The sequence below is a fragment of the Calypte anna genome, chromosome 15 (genome assembly GCF_003957555.1).
Source record: "Calypte anna isolate BGI_N300 chromosome 15, bCalAnn1_v1.p, whole genome shotgun sequence".
Lineage (NCBI taxonomy): Eukaryota > Metazoa > Chordata > Aves > Apodiformes > Trochilidae > Calypte > Calypte anna.
In genome coordinates, this window is record NC_044261.1 from 11,950,715 (window position 1) to 11,970,128 (window position 19,414).

The window sequence follows — 19,414 nt, forward strand, 5'->3', positions numbered from 1 at the left end:
AGGCCCTGTGTGGGGAGAGGTTAATTGGAACCTTTCACCATCACCTCGTTTTTTCCTTTCATGCTGCAAACTGGTCAATAATCCATTTACTTTGGCAGAGCCCTGCTCTGGACACAGAGCTGCATCAGGAGGCTGGAGCCCACTGCCCCCCCAGCCACCGGCCCCAGCAGGACCGGGGGGGAAGAGAATAATGTATCCTTTTGTTCCAGGATGAACCCCCAGGTTAAAAAAGCTTTACACCTCCAAACATCCCAGGGAATTTTGATGGAAGATGCTTTATCTCTGGGACCAGCAGCAAGGTGGGGGTCAGGGTTAGGGTTGCACCTAGGAAGCCCACTGCTGCCCCACCAAGGATGCTGGACTGTGCCTCCACCCATGCCCAGGGAACTCTATAGGGATGGATTTGGGCTCTACCCACTGCGGGGGCTCCTGATAGGATCCTCATGCTGCAGCTGAGCCCCTCAGCACCCCACAGGCTCAGCCAACAAAACCACTGGGGAGAGGAGCAAAGCTGGGCTAGAAACCACAGCGTGGCCTCCACCGCTGCGGGAAGCGTGGGGCTGGATCCAGGGCAGAGATCCACGGTATATGCAGAGGAGCAGCTGTCAAGTGAAGGAGAAAACAGGAATCCAGATGGTCATCTTCATTTTTCATTTGGCAAACTGGTCTCCCTGTCTCCTCTCTGCTGCTCTCTGGCACCACAGTTATTTGCTCTTAAATGAGCTGGGAGCACCATCAGGGAAGAGACCCATCTGAGCAGAGACAGAATAAAACCTTCAGGAAAAACAAACCCAGAGCAAAGCTGGATGTGAGAGGAGCTGCTGCAAGCCTTGGGACCCTTCTCCAGGTGGATGGGCAGCAGGAGCTGGGCTCTGGCTATTGCTGGCTTACAATCATGGCACCATCTCAGGGTGCTGGGGACACTGCTGGGTACTCCAATGGGGACTCTGAAAGGGCCCTGGGGATGAGAGATTTGGCATGTCATGGGCATGATCCTGACCAGACAAAGTCCTTGGGCTACAGGCAGAGAGGTGGGACCCAAGCTGGCAGCCCTTTAAGAGCTCCAGGGACTGCAGCCCTCCTGCTCCCCAGCCTTCAGCTGCAGCCCCACAGTGCAGCAAAGCCCCCCTATGACACGGGGACAGGGGTGAGCACAAACCCCCTGCAGACCCCATGGAGAGCCTCACCAGGGCTGATCCCACTCAACACCTGTAGCCAGGGCAGGGCACAGATGGCTGCTCCATGGGGAATATCCCAGGGCTGGCCCATGGCACACACTGCTAGGAGACAAAAGGAGACAGGCTGCACAGCCAGGGTGTCCTAGTGGCATCTTGGTGGCTGTGAGGGACCCCATCGTGCAGCATCAGCCAGTGCCAAGGTGTCAAACAGAGCCAAGCTGAGTTGGCAGGTCCATTCTGCATTGTGCTGAGCACTCCTGATCCCTGCACAGAGCTCCCCTCTTGCCAGAGCAGGCAGTGCCAGTGAAACAGAAAGGCACACGCATTTATTAACTTTTTAACAGAGCTGCAAATGCTCTCAGCGTGGTCCTCAGCCCAACCGGGATGCCCGCAGCAATCCGGATTGCTGCATAGAGCCACGCATTGTTCCTGGTACTTGGGCTTTCTCTAGTTCCTCAGTGCCTTAATTTGTTGCTGTGTTACATCCCTGACCACAAGATATTTAACAGCATGGCTGGCTCAGGCAGGAGAGAGCATGTGTGTGTGTTTAAACTAGCACCCACCCTGCACCCTGAGGTACCGACTGTAGCCCGATACAGGGGAGGAGAAAGCCACTGTTTCCTCTCTCCTAGGAAGACTGAAGCCCTGCAAACGCTGCCCATGGAAACCGGGATTTGCTCTTCTCCTCTGGAAGCCTCACCCGTGCCTTCCCTGATTAATGGCAATGATGGATGCTTGGGCACCTGGGCGGCTGGGGCAGAAGTGCCCTTTCCCCTCCCCCCCTCCCAGCCCATTGTATGAGCAGCAGGACCACTGGCACAGGAGGCATCCGAAAGGGCTCACCTCCCCCTCCCCCCCCCCCCCCCGAGCTCTCTGCTCTTCAGTACGAGCTGAGCCCCTGACACCTAGCCCTGCAGACTGAGCCCCTCTCCTCTATCCACCCATCACCTGCATGAAACTTTGGGGTGTCCTCCATACCAGTGGGGAGCAGCCAGCCATGGAAATGCAGAGCAAATAGGGAAGAACCAGCAAAATCATCCTTTTCTTACAAAAACAGCACAAAGGGGATATTTTTAACCAACACTGAGATAAAACTGGTCTAAATTAGAGAGCGCAATGCTGTTAGAAAACCACGAAGATCCTTGTTCACAAGATAGCCCTGCTGAGTGGCTCAGGGAGTACAAGCACCCCCTTCATCTCATCTCATCTCATTCCATAGGTTTTGATCCCTACTCAGCCTCTGAGAAACACGGGAGGCACCGGCCTCCCTGGGAGCAGGAGAGACAGGGCAGGCAGGCACCAGACCTGCAGAGCTGAGACCTGGGGAACCCAGACCCGCAGCCAACCTGCTGCTGTAGCCTCTGGGGTGCATTAGCCTCCCCCCTACACCAAGGGAGGGTCCAGCTGGAGGGAGGCTGCTCCCCTCCGCAGGCATCATCGCCTTTCCGGGTGATGCAGGAGTGATGCTGAGACAAGACAGCCAACAGGACACATCTCAAGCGGATGCAAGGCAGAGGTGGAGGGGACCACCTTTTCTGGCTGATAACCCCAAACACTGTCCATCCTCTTTAGTCCAGCTAGAGCTTTCCAGACACACACACACACCCCCCTGCCCAGGCCAGTTCCTGGGCTCCAACCACCACCGAACTGAATTTTCCGAAGCCTGTTGCCCTCCAGAGAGCAGCACCTACCTGGGGAGGGGGCCCAGCCAGACAAAATCCTCCTGCCCCAGGCATGGGAGAGAACCCCCTAACTGGGACTGTAAAGAGGGGACACTTTAGTGCCCCCTGATGGGGGAGCAGAAATTTGGGACGGATAGGAGACTCGGAGAAGTGCAGCCTCCAACCGGGGGTGTAAATGGGGCGGAGGGGGAGGATGTCCCTGAGCCGAGCTGCCTCCACCAACCCTTACCTGGACACCGGCTTGCGGGCCGTGATGCTGGCCACGATGATGCTCTCGGGTCGCGGCGTGGCCACAGCTTTAAAAGTCCCTCGCCAGAACTTCTCGAAGAGCTGCTTCTCGCCCTGCTGCACGTTAGCCATGGCTCCCCCAGCCCCGCGCCGTACTCAGCGCTGCATCCCACCCCCCCCCCCCCACTACGGCCCGGGAGCCCACCCCGGCTCTGACCCGGCTGGCGGGGATCTATAGGGTCGAAGCCTCCCCCGCCTCCCGTTTTGTGCCGGCGAGGCGGGGAGAGGGGCCGCGCTCAGCCCAGTCTCCTCCCCGGTACCGCCTTCCCCACCCGGAGCCGCCTCCGGGGGAGCCGCTGCCGGCGCTGGACGGCGGCTCCGTAGAGGTCCCAGCGGTTCCTTGGGCTGGGTTCACCCTTTTCCCCCACGGAAAGCACGGCTGCCTCGCTGACCACCCTGGGCGGCTCGGGGTGGGATTGGGGGGGGGGGAGGTGTTAGGGCTGCCGGGAGGCTCTGGGGGGGCTCAGAGAATCTGGGGGGCTCCGAGGGGCCCGGATGACTCAAGGGGCTTCCATTGCACAGGCTGGTTTAATACCCTTACTCAGCCCTCACTGAGGAAGCATTTGATGTGAATATTGTCTCGTTGTTCTCTCCTACGTGAAACAGTGTTCCAAGAGTTCAGCAGTGCCTTTGGGAAACTGCCTTCCCCTCGCTTCCTAAGGATGTTCTGCAAAGCAGGGGATCTAAACTGAATAGATGGCTGAAACAGCTCCCACATCAGAAACCAGTTGTCAGGAATTATATTCCCTTATTCCCTCACTGTCTTTGTAGTCCCCAATCCTCCCTGCTCCATCCCCATCATTCCCTCCCCAAGAACTGCTTCCAGCTCGCAGATGGATCAGGGGCACCCCCACGCCTAGGGCGCCTTCTCGGGGCACAAACGCTCCAGGCCAGAACAAAATCCCCCACAAATCCATCCCCCTGTCATGGGCTACCAATAGCCTTTGTGTTTCACACTCTTAGTTGTTTACCAGACATGGATGAAGAGAGAGGGAGAGCGCAGAGCCACCAGCTTGGATGGCCAAGGGAGCATGAGGCCATGGAGACCACTCCATATCTGGTCTGTACTGGGCCCTATACGGTGAGGAGATTTTGAATGAAACTCCCTTTTTTTCCCCCCTCCCCATTCCTTCCCACTTAATAGGTGGCCAGTGGAGAGGCAAGGACAGGGCATGCTGCTTCTTGGCCCCAGCTCAGAAAACAAAGACCTCACCATGCAGGGCAGGATTTGACCCATTGAGGCTGCTGGGCTTATGGGGTGGGGGAGGGAAGGGCTGGAGCAGCACAAGGACAGCAGTGCTGTCCCTCTCAGCCTCTGCATCGAGGACAATAAAAACATCTTTTGGAAAAAAACGTTTCCTCTCCCAGACGCTTTGAAGCACTGGTAAAAGCTGGTGACCTTGGATGAATGAGACTCCCTCTATTGTGCCTTGGAAACCCTCACGATGCCTTTATGTAAGCGGCGGGGGCATAATGGAGCCAGGAACAATGGGTGGTGGGAGCCGGGAAAGAACGAAAATCACAGAGAATCTTGTTCGGTTTGGTTTTGGTTTTTTTTTTTTTTTTTTTTAGTTTTTGTTTGTTATTGGGATTTTTGTGTGTGTGTGTGTTTTGTTGTTGTTGTTGTTGTTTTTCCCGTAAAAACGAAATTATCAGGAGGCTCATTCCTCCCCTGCTCATTTTGCTTTCTGCTCCCCAGTACCAGAGCTCTCTGCCCGGTTAGAACCAGGGGACAGGTGGCCCTGAGCCGTGTCCCCACGCCAAGAGCCACAAAGGGGGGGCCCGGGCGGCACGTGCCGGCGGGCGGTCCCGGCTTTTGTGCTGCCAGACCATGAGCTGGGGCAGGGGGGGTGCTGGGGGAACGGGCACGGATCCAGCAAGGCTTTAGAGAAAAACAGAGAGCTCAGCCAGACGCTGCCGAAAAAGCCCGACACGGAAGATTGACATTCATGCACGACAGAGAGATGCTGGCTTCGGGGCTGCCCCCCCCCCCCCCTTCCCCAGGACACCTCCCAGAGGTGATGGAGATGGTGAAGGCCCAGGGCACAGCACACATGCCAGGGATGTCATAGGATGGCCCCTCCAGGGGCTGCTAGGGCTAGCAAATTGTGGGGCAGAGCAGAAGCAGCAAAGGAAAGAGGTCAAGAGGTCTAGAGAAGGCAAGCTGCAAAAGCAGGGCTGGGAAGGGGGATGAAAGGGGGGTGAGGGGGGGTGAAGGGATGGGGGGGAGCACAAGCAGCACTCTGGCAGGCAGATCAGACAGCCACCAGCCCCCTGACAGGCACCCATCACTATCTTCTTCTGCAGATAGGCAGGGACAGGCACTCATTGCCCAAGCAAATCCAAGCCCAGGTTTCCTCTGTCCCTTCCATCCATTCCTGTATCACACAGGTAATCCTCAGGAGCCCAGAGCACACTGAACTCAGAGAGAGATCAGGTATAAGTACATACATGTCCTGGTCTCAGTCTGCTTTTTTTATAAACGACCCAAAATCCAGATGGGGTTCATCCCCAATGCTCCAAGTGCAACTTATTAACCAAACACCCTGCAAGGTATCAGCCCCTGAATCCCCCTGGACTTTACAGAATAAGTCCAACCACCCCCAGCTGGGGTCCAGGTCCTCACTGCACCCCAGAGCATTTGACCTCCTTCCACCAGCAATCCTGAAACAGCTCTAAATGTCCCCAAATTAACTACCAAATAAAGGAATAATAAATGTTTGCACTATTAAATTATCAGCCTGGGTGGTGTGTGAGCAGGAGGAAGAATCATTACAAGGAGAACCCTCTCTCCTGGCATACCTTATGGAGACATCAGCGAGCCAATTAAGTGATTGGCTCAGTTAACAGAGGCTCCTAGGAATAGACTCTCCTGCTATAGAATAACTGGGCTGTAATAAATTGTCTCATAAATAAACAGCTTGAAAAAATATCACAAGATACCCAGAAAAAAAAAAAAAAAAAAAAGCACCATATCACTGAGCAGAAGTGGTACTTTACATTTCTTGTGTATCTATCACCCATGGCACTGACAATGCTTCCCTGAACTTGGGTGGGTGCCCCTGCCACGAGCCTCAGGGATGGTGCCATGGGGCACAGGCAGCCTGATTTTATAAAGAAAAATAACAAAATAACAAAATAAAATAAAATAATCTTTTCCTTAGAGAGCACTTGTTCCATGTTTTGCTTTGGTTTTTAAATTAACTCGAGGCCTTGACCTGGGCTCCCCCAACCCTGCACAGGACTGCACAAGGCTGCTGATCCCCAGCACCACTCACTACACCCAGGTCCACATCTCCTGGGATGAGGGAAGAAGCTGTGTACCCAGTACCAAGAGGTACCTCAGGGGAGGGAAAGGAGAAAATGTGTTTAACTAGGATTAAATTTTAATCTTTTCCCCTTAGTAGAGAGAAAATGGGTTTGTCCTGGGGCTGCACAAATATTTCTGTATAAATGTTGAGGTTTATTTTATTTTATTCTAATTTGGCTTGCACCCAGCAGGAAGACCCAGACCCTCATTTTGCCCAAACACCCCATTCCCACCTCCCAGTGGCTCTGGCACAGAGATGCTCCTCCGGTTCCTCCCTCAAACAGGTTTACTGCAAATGCAGAAAAATCAATAATTATCTTTGAAAGTATTCATTATTGCTCTAGAGTCAGTAAACAAAGGCTTACGAGTGCCCTCCACTCATGGCACTTCAGAGCCACCTACCAATTATTCCCTTGACTACACCGGGGGGGTTTTCCACCCTGCTGCAAGGCTGCAAAGCCTTCCTGCTCCAGCCAGGGAGGAGGAGGAGGAAGGATTCCCTGTTTAGAATAACATTTGCAACCTAAATGTGGACCTGCAAGGTGATAAGTTGATACACACCTGCACCTCGGATGCCTTGGCAGACAGACAAGTGCTGCGTTCCTGCCATGGGGCTGCCCAGGTAGAGAGGTCAGAAGATGCTGGGTGGGGCTGGATTCGGGCTGATCATACCAAGAAAGGTGACACTGAGCAGGTGGTGGCCACAGGACAATGTGCAGCACTGTGTGGAGAAAGCCCTCGGAGGGTGCTGGGCAGCCAAGCAGCCCCATGTCAGTGTATTCTTAGCTTGGTAGTGGTGTTTGGCACTGAAAGCATTCATCATCTTTCTGCTGGGAAATAGCTGCTGTATGGCTCTTTTCCCCCCACTGAGAGGTTCCGATTGGGTCCTGCAGAGCCCCAGGCAGAGTTCTGGGGTCCCCTCACTGCCCATCCCAGCAGCTGGGGACATACAAGGAGGAGGCACTCACCAGAGGTGTCCTTGTGCTGTCCTTCCTTTCTCCACCAGTGGAAGAGTTCCTGGAACCCAGGAGCACTCACAGTCCCAGGGGTGGCTGCAAGGCTCTGATGGCCCCTGGGGTGGTGGCAGTGGCCACGTGTCCCTTCCCTCTTCCCCCCACCCCGTGCCTTGCTGAGCAAGAAATAGGGAGAGACTGGGACATGGAGCAGCAGCAGTGCTTGAAGAGCTCACACCCCTTCATGAACACTGGCTTCCCACACGAGGTGTCACCCTCCCAGGCCACAGAAGACCTCTGGCCAGCCCCCGGCTTGCCTTCTTGTCCCGGACCATCCCTCCATCATCTCCAAACAGACCCTGGGGACCTGCAGAGCCCCTGCGTCCTCCCTCGCCAAGGGCCACCAGCAGTGGCAGCACGGAGCTGCCTTTCTGCACCAGCCTGGGGGGACACAGCGGGCTTCTCAATCAGAGAAGGGAAGGGGGATGAAGATGAAAATACTTTTTTTTTCCCTTCCAAGGCACAGTGGCAAATAGACCAGGCAGGTCCCAGTGCCCCAGGATGCCTTGGAGAGGGAGAGGGCAAAATGCATCACTGCCCTCCTCTCCATCACCACCAATTAGCAGCACAAATAGGACCCTCCCCTCTTGGGATAATTAGTAGCTAACAAACTGAGGCAGCTGGGTTGAATCCCGGGATCTGGCACTGGGTCTGACTGCAACCTGAGCCCCAACCAGAATCAACATCCCTTACCCTTCCTTGGCTACCCTGGCTACACAAACACATCTCCTTGGGGGAATGAAGACCTAGATGAGGTGGGAAATGCATAAGGCACAGTCCCCAATTTTCTGTTTGGGATCAAACCTCAGAACTCATTTCACAGCATGACCTCCCACCCCCCTGCATCTGAATCCACCAGAGTCAGAGAAGATGCTGCCCAAGAAACACAAAGCCAATCACAAACCCCAAGCTGTTTAACCAAAGCAGCCATAAGAGGATGGGACAAGTGTTTGGATTCCAACCTCTCATCAGGTTTTTCCTCTGGGTTTTTATTCTCTTCTCTGGTTTATTGCAGAGAGGCAGCAGCAGCTGTAGGTAGAGGATCCCCTTCTGCCTCCTCAGCCCTGAGCCATATGGGAATGAGGCAGTGGGGAGCAAAGTGCCTCAGTCTGGCTTGCATGGACTATTATTTATAATGGAGAGGAAGAAAAATGCTGTAAAATAAAACACTCAATTGAGGGCATCAGCCTAAGCCTTAAATGGGCTCCTGCTAAAAAGCTGCTTTGACTGAAAAAGCTTCCTGATTTGGATGGGAGACATTTCCCTGCTTCTGGGCTTTGAGAAAGCCAGGGGCCAGGAAGCACAGGCTAGGAAAGGGGGTCTTGTGCTCCTCCCGGGATGTGGGATGCTCCTGCTTAGCTCCCTCTGCCAGGTGCCTCAGGAGAGCTCCCAGCCACTTAAATTCCCATTCCACCTGCATGGAGCCCTGCTGGCCCTGCAGAACACAGGGAGCAATGATAATGAGCAGCACAGCTGAGAATTTATAAACTTTCACTGAGAGTTTGAGGAGCAGACACTTCCCATTAAGACATGCTAATAAAAGTTGAAGATGTTTTGCTGGGCAGTGATCCTCTATATATTTTTAACAAAGTGCAGCTCTCTTCGACTTGTGGCTAATTTAAGCACCAGTTAAACCAGGCTAAATTACAGCCCAGCACACCGTGGGAACTGATGTGACAAGTGATGTGTCCAGGAGCCCCAAATCTCACTGACCTTGCTGTCACCAGTAGAGCTGGTTTGCAAGCTGGATCAAGAGCTTCTGCTTCTCCCCAAACGTGAGGGCTGTCAGACATCAGCTGCTGCCCAGGCTGACGGGGAAGGTGACCCAGTGCACACCTCCCAAAACATCTCCTGGCGATGCTGACCCGGTGGGCATGGATCCCAGGGCTGCTGCTGGCTCCTCTCTAATTAATCCAATTACAGCATCGTGGTGGTGGAGCAACCAGTGGATTAGTTGCAGTTTGCTCTAGATAAATGGCAGGCGGAAATGCTCCCGTGTTCCAACAGCCTTGTTGGTTTTTAGGAGCCTCAAAACTGACTGGGGAGGAAGGCAGCTCTGCCACCAGCATCATCCTCACTGGGAGAGCAGAGAGCTCACTCCTCCCCGGGTTCATTAAGCACCTGCAGAGCCCCTGAAAAACTAATCCCTGCCTAAGACTGAAAAAACACAGATCAGAGGGAGGAGGATTGCATAGTGGAGGGCTGCTTGCTCTTAGATTATTTTTTTTATATATATATAATAAGGAGGATATTATTAAAAATTAATTTTTCCGACTGACAAGAAGAGAAAGTATCAGGAGTAAACAGATGCTGGTCACGATTCAGTACTCATTAAGGCAGGGGAAGGATTCATTTCATATGCATGATTAACTCCTGGCCATTGATGATTTACGCAGCAGATGATCAAAAGAGAATTAATTATTCCACCGATCAGGCTGATGCCAGCCCAGCCCCGGTCCCTGCCGATGGCACAGCCCCCAAGCACAGGGCCGTGGTGGCTGTCACTGCCCTACGGTTGTGCCCAGACCCCGGCAACCCCCAGCCCACCATTGCTGCACCCACCAGGACCACTGTGTTTAATGTCAAGGGGGTTTTGGGGCTTATGTCTCCCGGAGAGGAGCAGCCACTGGGAAGGTTTTGGCTTTCTGACAAGAAGTAGTTAACCCCGGGAAAGTTTCTCTCGACTCCTTCTCTTCCTTTTGTGATTGATAGGACTCTCCCGTATTACAAATCCACACCCTAATTAAAGGAAGGACTCTACTTCCTCTGCATGATTTTTTTTTTTTTTAAATACAATCCCCTTTTGATCTCTTTTCTCTTAAATTATGAGCTATGAAACAACACCCCACCACTCCAGAAGCTCTTCTGCCTCCCTCATCTTCTTTCATCTCCTCCCTCATTCTTCTTTCCAGTGAAAGAAGAAAGAATGAATCTTCCAAGAAAGAATCTTGGAATGACTCTGGGATGAGGAATCACCAAGAGGTCTACAAAACTTCTTGCTTGGATTTTATAGGGAGTGCTGGGACCACATCCTGAGGGCCGGGGGGCTCATGGAGAACAAACATGATCCCCCGGGGCTGGGAGTGCTGAGAAGGAGGAGAGATGCTGTGGGGTCACTTGGCAGTCACCCTGAGTCCCTTGTGCGTGACACGGGGCAGCTGGGGGACACAGGTTTGTTGGAGGAGTTGGAGCTGTGGGGGGACATTGAACAGCTGGGGGAGATGGGGCTGCTGGTGACTCTCTGTGTCAGTGGGAGAGCGATGGTGTGATAGCTCTTCCCTGGGCAGTGGCGTGATGGCAACCCTGCCAGTGAGGGGTGATGGCTTTTGCATCAGACTCATCCCCCCCTGGGGTTTCAGGGCTGTGGCCCGGGACAAGAGCAGCAAACCAGAGAGGGCTGTGGGCAGTGCCTGGATGGAGGGGAGGGAAGGGCAGCACCGCCCCCCCCCCTCATCCTCCCCGCTGAGTGCAAATGAGCCTGATGTTAATTTAATGAACTTCTGATGATTATAGCCTTTATTTTAAAATCTGAATTCGTGCAGGAGTCACCTTCAGCAGGGACAGGCAGCCCCTCCCGAGGTGGCACGGGGGGGGGGGGACGGGGATGCGCTGATTGCCTGTATCTGATTAGCAATTACACTCGGCGCACTTCAGCCGTAAATACTGTCAGCCTGGGCTGGGGACGAGGCGGTGGCAGATTGCGGGGGTCCCTGGGGAGGGTGCTGAGCCCCACACAGGCTTCGGTGCCCGCAGAGGACAGAGCAGCAGGCCACAGACACCTCCTGTCTGGAGGGGACTGTCCCTCCAGCTTCACAAACCTTTCCAAGGCTCGGGGTGGAAGCCCCTGGGCTGAGCTCGCTACCTGCTCCCTGCTAACCACCTCCTGCTGCCGAAGCCCACGGGCATTTATGATTTGTGCTTTTAATACAGCGCTGGAATATTTGTCCTCTAAATTCTTAAGAAGAGATTTACACTTGAGCTGTTGCTGCCATTACAAACTATCAATAAATCAGTTGAACACGCATTAAGAAATTGCAATTCCCCAACCCCCACCACCACCCACTTTAGGTTGGCAAAATAAACACACAGGAAGGGACATGAGGTGTCTTGGTGGCCCCTGCCTGGGGCAGGAGGGACTCCTCTGGGGACTGCAGGCATGGGGCCAAGGGAGTACAACCACAGGGGTGTAAACTGCTCCTCCCATCCCTGATCTGACCCTGGCAGTCACTGGGAAGGGAGCCCTGCTCTCCAAAGCCATCAAATACGGCAGACAGGAGGCTGATGCTCTGGCAAGCTCTCAGCTCTTTGCCTATCACTTATAGATGAGCTGGCTATTTAAACAGCACTTAAATGTTACAGCTGCTGGGCTGTGAAATGTCCCCGTGACACAAGCCTCCCTTCCCAGGCACTTTAAAAACCTCTAGGTACAAGAAATTAATAAGAAAGTGGATTGTACTCAAATGCAGCTTCTGGAGATAAAAAGCAGTGAGTAATGACAACAAGGGAGGAAGGGAGGTTGTGAGGAGTTAAACCTCCCCAGGCAGTGATGGATGATGTCAACATCACAAACTCATGTCAGAGTAAAACCAAAAGGTGCTGAGGCCCACCAGGCTTTCTGCTGGGGGTTTATAGTGGCAGTGATGTTGTCTGAGGTCTAATGGCACGATGTCAAATGATTGTTTTCCAGGCAGGCTGTTTTTTTCTTCCCAGCCCAATGCTGGGAAACTGGGAGGGATGAAGCTGCCTCCTGACACCAGCAGGGTTTTGGTCAGATCTTGCCCAGCTGCAAGCAATCAATATTCAACTCCTCTACCAAACATCTCCAGCTTCCAGCTACTCCTAGCCCATGGGGTATGTTCACTTTGTGGTGGGTAGAATTTGGGGAAAGTCAAACAAATAACCCTCTAGAGCCTCAGCTACAGGTTATGCTCTCATCCACGGCCTTTACCAAATCAATGCAGAAGCAGAAGACAAACCCACCAGCCCTCCACGGAGCTGCCCTTGATCCTGAAGAGGAGGGAGAGGGGAAACGGATCGTAATTCAGGAGTAAATCCTCACCAGAGAAACATTTCAAACAAAACCCACCTTGGTCCACTCACTTTGCCTATGTTGATATATGCATGGACAGGGGAGCAGCAGAGCTCCAGTTGCCATTGGCCAATCCCAGTGCCCACCAAGGCTGACCATGGAGAGGACAGGTTAGGGGTGGCAGAGGCAAGTCCTGGGGCATGGGGCTTAGGAGAGAGGCATATGCGTAGCCTGAGGATGCCCATTAAATGCAGGGACATCGTGTCAGACCTGGGACATCCTCAAATGCAAAGAGCAGCAAGCTGAGAAAGTCTCTGGAGGCTCCCTGTGATGTCCTTGTCCTGTTCTTGGATATCAGGGCTAGGCACTGAGCCCACAGACCTCAAACACAGCCCAGAAGAGCTGCCTGGCTTGCTCTGGGCTTCCCCCTGGCAACCATGTCTTGTTCCAGCAGCCATCAGTGGTGGATGCAGGATGCTCCCCAAAGCCATCTGTGAAATCTTCACAACCCCACCTGCCCCAGGGGTGCTGTTCTTTTACTTTCAACCCTCTAAACACCAGGAAGAAAAATAAATAAATAGCCACAGCAAGCCAGCTGCACCAGAATATTTATTTCATATAATGCATCATTTATTTTCAATTATCCTGGTACTTTCCCTCTCCTTCTTCCCTGCACAGTTGGCAGATTGCTGGTGGAAAGTGCAGAGCTGCAAAAGAGCCATGGCAGGAGCAGTGGCTGTGGCAGGGGGGTCAGAGGTGATGGGGACAGTGATGGGGACAGCACTGGCATCTCTCAGAGCAGGCAGGGCTGGGAGGAGGCTGTCAGCCCCGCGGGAGGGCAGTGGGGACAGACACCTCGGAGCCGTGGGTCAGGCGAGGAGCGATGTTCTGGCTGTCAGCTTGGCTCACAACTAATGCACTGAAGGAGGTGACAGCAGCAAAGCAAAGGCAGTGACAGGGACACTGCAGGCACTGGGAGGGAGAAGAGCAGTGCTGGGGGCACCTTCTCTCTCGTTTCGTCCTCCCTGCACCGGCTTTCTCTCTCCTCTGAGGACCAGAGCCCACTGCAACCTGCTTTCAAAGCCTTGGAGAACCAGAGGGTCCAGCTGCCAGGAGATGTCCAGACTTGACCTTTGGGATGCAGCTTGAGATGTAGTTTCCATAGCTCATGGTTGAAAATTCCAAGCTCACTCCAAGTCCCTTCATGGCCAGGAGACATACAGGATCTGGAGTGGCTTTGGGCATGACCAGGGCTGCCTTTGTGACCTCCACTATGTCCCCATCCTACAGGAGATGCTGCAGCACTCACCGTCTTTGCCCTGTACTTGCACTTGAAACAGATTTTTTTATCCCCAGGTCAATCCCAGTTTCAAAAGCCATTTGAAAATCTTGGACATGTCATGAAGGATTTTCTAGCGGGGTTCAGTAGACTTTCAGATTTAAATCAAAAAGCCCCAATTTATTGAATTAATACTGGAGAGCAAACCCATGACTGCTTAACAACTGGAGAATCAGTGTTTACAGCAACATAACTAATAAGGCCATTAATACAAACTGGGCTCTCTCCTGACATTTATATCACTGTAAACCTCTCTCTGAGCACTGGAATTATTTATGCCATTCCAGGCACTCGAGAAGTGCTGTCATCCACTATCAGCCTAGAAAGATTTAAGCCAAAGACAATGAATATAAACGTAATTTTACAGAAGGAGCTCAAGAAGAGCTGGGACAGCTTCCTCCAGGCTAACGTGGGGGGCTGCCTCTTGTTTGCCAGCAGGGATGGGGCCAGGGAGGAACTTGTACCCCAGTCAGGTCCCTTGAGACCAAACCCCCAGCCATACCTGGCTGCAGCTCCCCACATGCACCAGCTTTGTCCTGAGCTAGGAAAATTTAGATGATTTTAAGCAGGGATGTGGATGCAGCTGGTCCCCTTCCCTGCAGAGATTTTCCCAGCACAGCCCTAAGCCTGGGGCAGTCAGGAAGGCTGAAAGCTGCACAGGGTGAGAAAGATCTAAAAAAATAAATAAATAAAAATAAAAAATGAATCCACAGGACTAACCAAGCACCCTGGGAACTGCAAAAGGAAAAGGGATCAGTGTGGGAGGGAGGGAGAAGAGAAGCCTGACAGACCTCAATGAGTCCTAATTATTTCAGGCATTATCTGCACAGACAGATAAGGTTTTCATTAACAAACTTGAAGAAGGTGGGGGGACAGAGAAGCTGCAACAGCTGAGTGCCTGGCAAGAGATGCGAATGGACCAGAACCACAAGCAAGACCCAACCAGGCCTAAGGAGCAATTAGGGGCCTAGCTGGCAGTGGTGGCAGTGCAGGGGACATGGGGACAGTAATTAGCTGCCAAGCCTGTCCCTGCTCAGCTTTGTTGTGCAGCTTGCCACATAATTCACAAGATGTTGGAAATTAAATCGTCAGTAACCCTTCACAGGCAGAGCTTCATTAACCCTGCTATCTGCACAGAGCTAATTGGGAGGAGATAAAGGCAGGGCAAGGGGGGGGCTCACTGCAAAATAACTGCAGGGCCACAAGTGTATGCAGAGGGGATGGGGGGCTCCAAACCCACCAGTTTTGATTTTTAGCTATGTGCAGGCACCACCCTTGGTTTGCAGGTGGTGTCCCCTTGGGCTGTGCAGGAGCAGGGGCTGAGCAGCTTTGTGCTACTGGGCAGGGGAGACCATCAGCTCTGGAGAGCCCAAAGGTGGGCAGGCACCTCCATCTCCCATCTGGCTTATAGGCACCATGGGATAGGAGAGTCCAAGACCCTCTTTGCTCACTTTGAAGATGGAAGATGGAGAGGTTGGGTTGGAATACTCTCTGTGCTGCATCAGTTTTCACAAGGGCACCAAAAATGGTCCATCAGTAGCTCAGGGAACACATCTCAAAATCCTGTCAGGAGAGAGAAATCTTGGCTCTTTATACACCCACAAACATTAAAGCTTGCAAGTCAAGCCTGTATTTAAGGAACCACTAACAATTAAGGATCTAAAATCATAGTGTATGATTGATGGAGAGCTGAGAGCTGCTCCACAGCAAACTGCCTGTGAGTGTGTCCTCCAGTGTCCCCCCAGGCACTTGCAGTGCAGCTCAGGTCATGTCCTGTGTGGGAAGGACTGCACAGATTTATCCCAAGGTCCATTCCCTCCGACTACTGGGAACCTGCATCTCCTTTCTGCATGGCTCTTCCTCCCTCTCTGTTGGTCAAGTGGGTTTCAAAGTTCTGCTTCTGCAGTGCTGCGTATCCAGACCAATTTGAGTGCCACAGACTCAGAGAGATTGAACAAGAATGGCAGGAGATGGAGCAGATTTGCTCCCAGGTTCTCCCCTCCCTGTGCTGTGCCCCAAAGCCCTGTACAAGCCACACCATGTCCTTGATGGTCTCCTAGCCCTCAGCCATGTAAGGCAACCCTTGAGTCAAATAAAGTTTGGCCCCAAGTTAAGATTAAATTGAGAAAATAAAAGCTGCAACAGCAAGAGATAGGTCAGAATGAGACTCCCTGGGGCTCAGCCCATTCCTGGAGCCACAATTATGGGGGGTAATTTCATGTTTCATCATGCAAGACAGGAGGAGGTGAGGAAATCCCACCCCTGAACCTTCTAGGATCTCCTTTCTCACACCTTCTCACTCACCTTCTTCCTTAGCCACATAAAACCTTTCTGCACATCCTCCTGGTAACACCTGTGACTCGCCCTTGTCTGTAATTTGCTGCAAAACTGCAAAATAAAATTGCCCAACTGAAAAACATCACCAAAAAAAAAAAAAAAAAAGGAACTGAGCTAGAAGGAAGCAAGCAAAATCCATCATAGCTAATTATTTGCTCTTAATAGTCAAAAAAAAGAGATCGGTGAAGGAGCTGGTAAGCAGAATGATAACAGGAGTGTTCTGGAATGCATGAACTGTAGTGGGAACCAAAACCAAGACTTTTCATAATCCATAGGCTGTTAATTTTCTAACAGAGGTCTCTTAGAGCTGCCCGAGTGAAGATTAATTAGTTTTTGAAATAATAGCTAAATTGATAGTGGGAAGGAGTTTTGGTTCCAAAATAATGGCTGAGAATTAGCCAGCCTATTTCTCCAGTTCTGTTTGTCACATTCAGGAGAATATTTCTCTGCTGTTTTTTCAACAAAAGGCCATTAACCAAACCAGCAGATAGGCTTTCCCAAGCCTATGATGTTTCAGAAAGACAAAAGGGAGGAGGAAACCATCACCCACGAGTGTTAGTGAAAAAATCCCCAGACCTAGTGATCAGCAGCTCCAGAGAGCATCTTCCCCAGAGAGAGCTGGATGTGCTTGTTCTACTGCAGCAAATCTCCTAGAGATGAGGAATTCCTCCTGTGACAAGCAGGCACCTACAGGAAAGGGATTTGACTGTCTTTAAAAAAATTTCTTGCCCTAATCCCAACTACTGGTTCACCCAAGCTTGACATCTAAGTTGCCAGTCTGCCAGAGCTTTCACCCATGAGTGAGCCAGATGTGTAAGGACTCATTTCTTCATGTCCTGAGGTGTGGGTGTGGGACTGTCCCTGTCCCACCTGGCTGTACATTCCACAGGACATACAGGAACATATCCATGTAGGAACATCTCCCATCAGTGTTGGTGACAGCTCTCATCACACGTGACTGAGCTCATCCAAGGGCTTCAGGAGCTGTCAGATGTACACACACACACACACACCAGTGATGGCACATGCCTTGTTCCCTGGAAATCTCAGCCAGTGGGAGCCTCAATCTCCTCTAAGCAGCCTTCCAGTGCTTCCAGCCTCCCTGGGCACTAAACTCTGCCCTGGGGGTGGCCTTGGCCATTGTCACACACAGGTGAGCAGCTCTGTGCTACCCCTGCAGGCAGGACCCTGACTTCCCTACCCCTGGATAGGGCACCCAGAAGGAACAGCTCCGTGTTCCAGCCCAGAGAAGGTGCCAGCAGCTCAAGGCTGCTCCATCACTCTCAGCAGCCTCTGCCCACAGAGCTCCTTGCCTTGAAAGAGTGTCTGCTCCATCACACACACACAGCTGACACACATGGAACCCTTTGTGGCAATTACTGATGTACATTGCCTTTGGGTTTATGGTATAATAAATAAGAGTGAAAAGGCAGACACCCACCCCCTCACTGCTGCCTGAGCCACCCCACCCACCCTCTGGGGCTTCTGACATCCAGGGCTACAAACAGCATCATCCTCGGGATGATGTTATCAGACACCCACCAGCAACACAGGTCTGAAGGACAGAAGGTTTTGCTCCCAGATGGGGAGGCCAAGCCCTTGTTCAGCAGCCTTTAGCAAATAGGTCTCATCAGCCTCCACGTCCTTTGGCACAGCAAAATGAGAACATTGTCTGGGTGCTGGGTGCTTCTGCTCCAACACTTGCAAGAGCCATGGTGCAAGGCTCTCTGTGAAGGTGACAGCCATGCCTTCTGCAATCCAGATGCCCAGCAGCTTCCTGCAGCCCCCAGCCCCACTACCACCTCGGAGCAGAGGTCACTTAATGCTCAGATCTTCTCTTGCTGCACACCCCTGGGCAGCAGGCTCAGACCTCAGCCACTTGTCAGGCTGCAGAGGAGGCTTCAGCAGCACTTGGAGGTGAGATCTTATTAGACAGGAGGAGCAGACACAGGCCCTGAGCAGAGGGAAGCCACTCCACCCCGGGGCTCAGGTTATCAGAGCAGGGCTCAGGCAGCAGCAACATCTCATTAGTGATGGTGAAGCTCCTGCTGCTCTTCCAGCCTGGCTTGGATGGGCTCATTGCCCCCCCGGGGGCAGCAGATCAAAGACAAGGCAGGGAGGAGGGAACACACCTTGAAGCTGCCAGACCCAGCATCATCCTCAGCTCCTGGAGCACTCGGGCTGCATAACCTTGTCCTATCGCATTGCCTCAGGTAGGTTAATCGCAAAAGAAGCCAAGCAGGGGCGGTCTCCTTGGCCATTACTCTGATTTTGCATCCTTCACTCACTGTGAATTAAAAAAAATAAAAAAAATGGCAGAGAACAGCAGCCCCCAGCCCAGCCTCCATCATCTCCACACAAACATCTGGGACAATGTGAGGAGCACCCATGGCTCACCTTGCCTTCAGCGGTCCCTTCAGTGACCAACAAGGCACTGATTTATCTCCAGGAAAATGGAAGAAAGAAATGTACCTTGCCCAACCATCGTTAAGCAAACCAGAGGAACATCTCCCCCAAGAAAAGGCCAGGTCCTGTGCAGAGCCCAGTGGTGCTCCCTCTGCAGAGAGGTCAGGAGCTGTTCTTGACTCAGATGTCATCTGTTGCTTCTGAGTCAGGTTTGTTTAGATGAATTTCATTGACACACACCCTCTGCTTGGAAGATATTTCTATTGCCAAGTTCTGGAGTGTCTCTGCTAAAAAAAAAAAAAAAAAATAAACCAAGGGGACCACCAGGGCCCAAGGGAAGAGTAGTTTCTTGGGAGCTGCTAGAGCTGGCTTGCAGAGGCTTTGGCCATGCAGCATCCACTCCACCTCCTCCCTTGCTCAGAATCATAGTCCCTGGGAGGATAAGCACAGGGAAATGAGGAGCAGCTCCAGCTCGTGGCATGACCCTTGCTAAGCTCCACTTGAACATCTCCATGCTTGGTTTTTTTCAGACTCAGAGTTCTTCTGTCCAAACCCTGGCTGTTTGCAAGCACAAATGCCAGATCTTCTGGGCTCTCCAGCCCAGCTAGTACAGTGCTAGCTGGCAGCCTCTTTTTTGGAGGCCCCAGGGGGAAAGAGTAGTTTTCTATCTGCTTTTACAAGGTGATTAAATGCTGCATTTGTAAAACACTTCATTCTGGGATGCAAATTATGTAAAACATACTCAGTGGGATCTAATACAAAGTGATAAAAATCAACTGGCAGTGGGGACTCTACTCCCAGGATTTTCTGTCCTGGGGCTGGGAGGAGGAGC

The 19,414-nt window shown here is 52.3% G+C and overlaps 1 protein-coding gene across 1 annotated transcript in view; it reads right to left on the bottom strand.

Moving 5' to 3' along the window:
• SRRM4 (serine/arginine repetitive matrix 4) overlaps positions 1–3,220 on the bottom strand; it is a 42,526-nt gene extending 39,306 nt beyond the window's left edge. Inside the window, exon 1 of the mRNA XM_030460522.1 lies at positions 3,090–3,220. Within this exon, the coding sequence (XP_030316382.1) occupies positions 3,090–3,220 (131 nt within the window). The remainder of the gene's footprint in view (positions 1–3,089) is intronic.
• Positions 3,221–19,414: the final 16,194 nt, after the last annotated feature.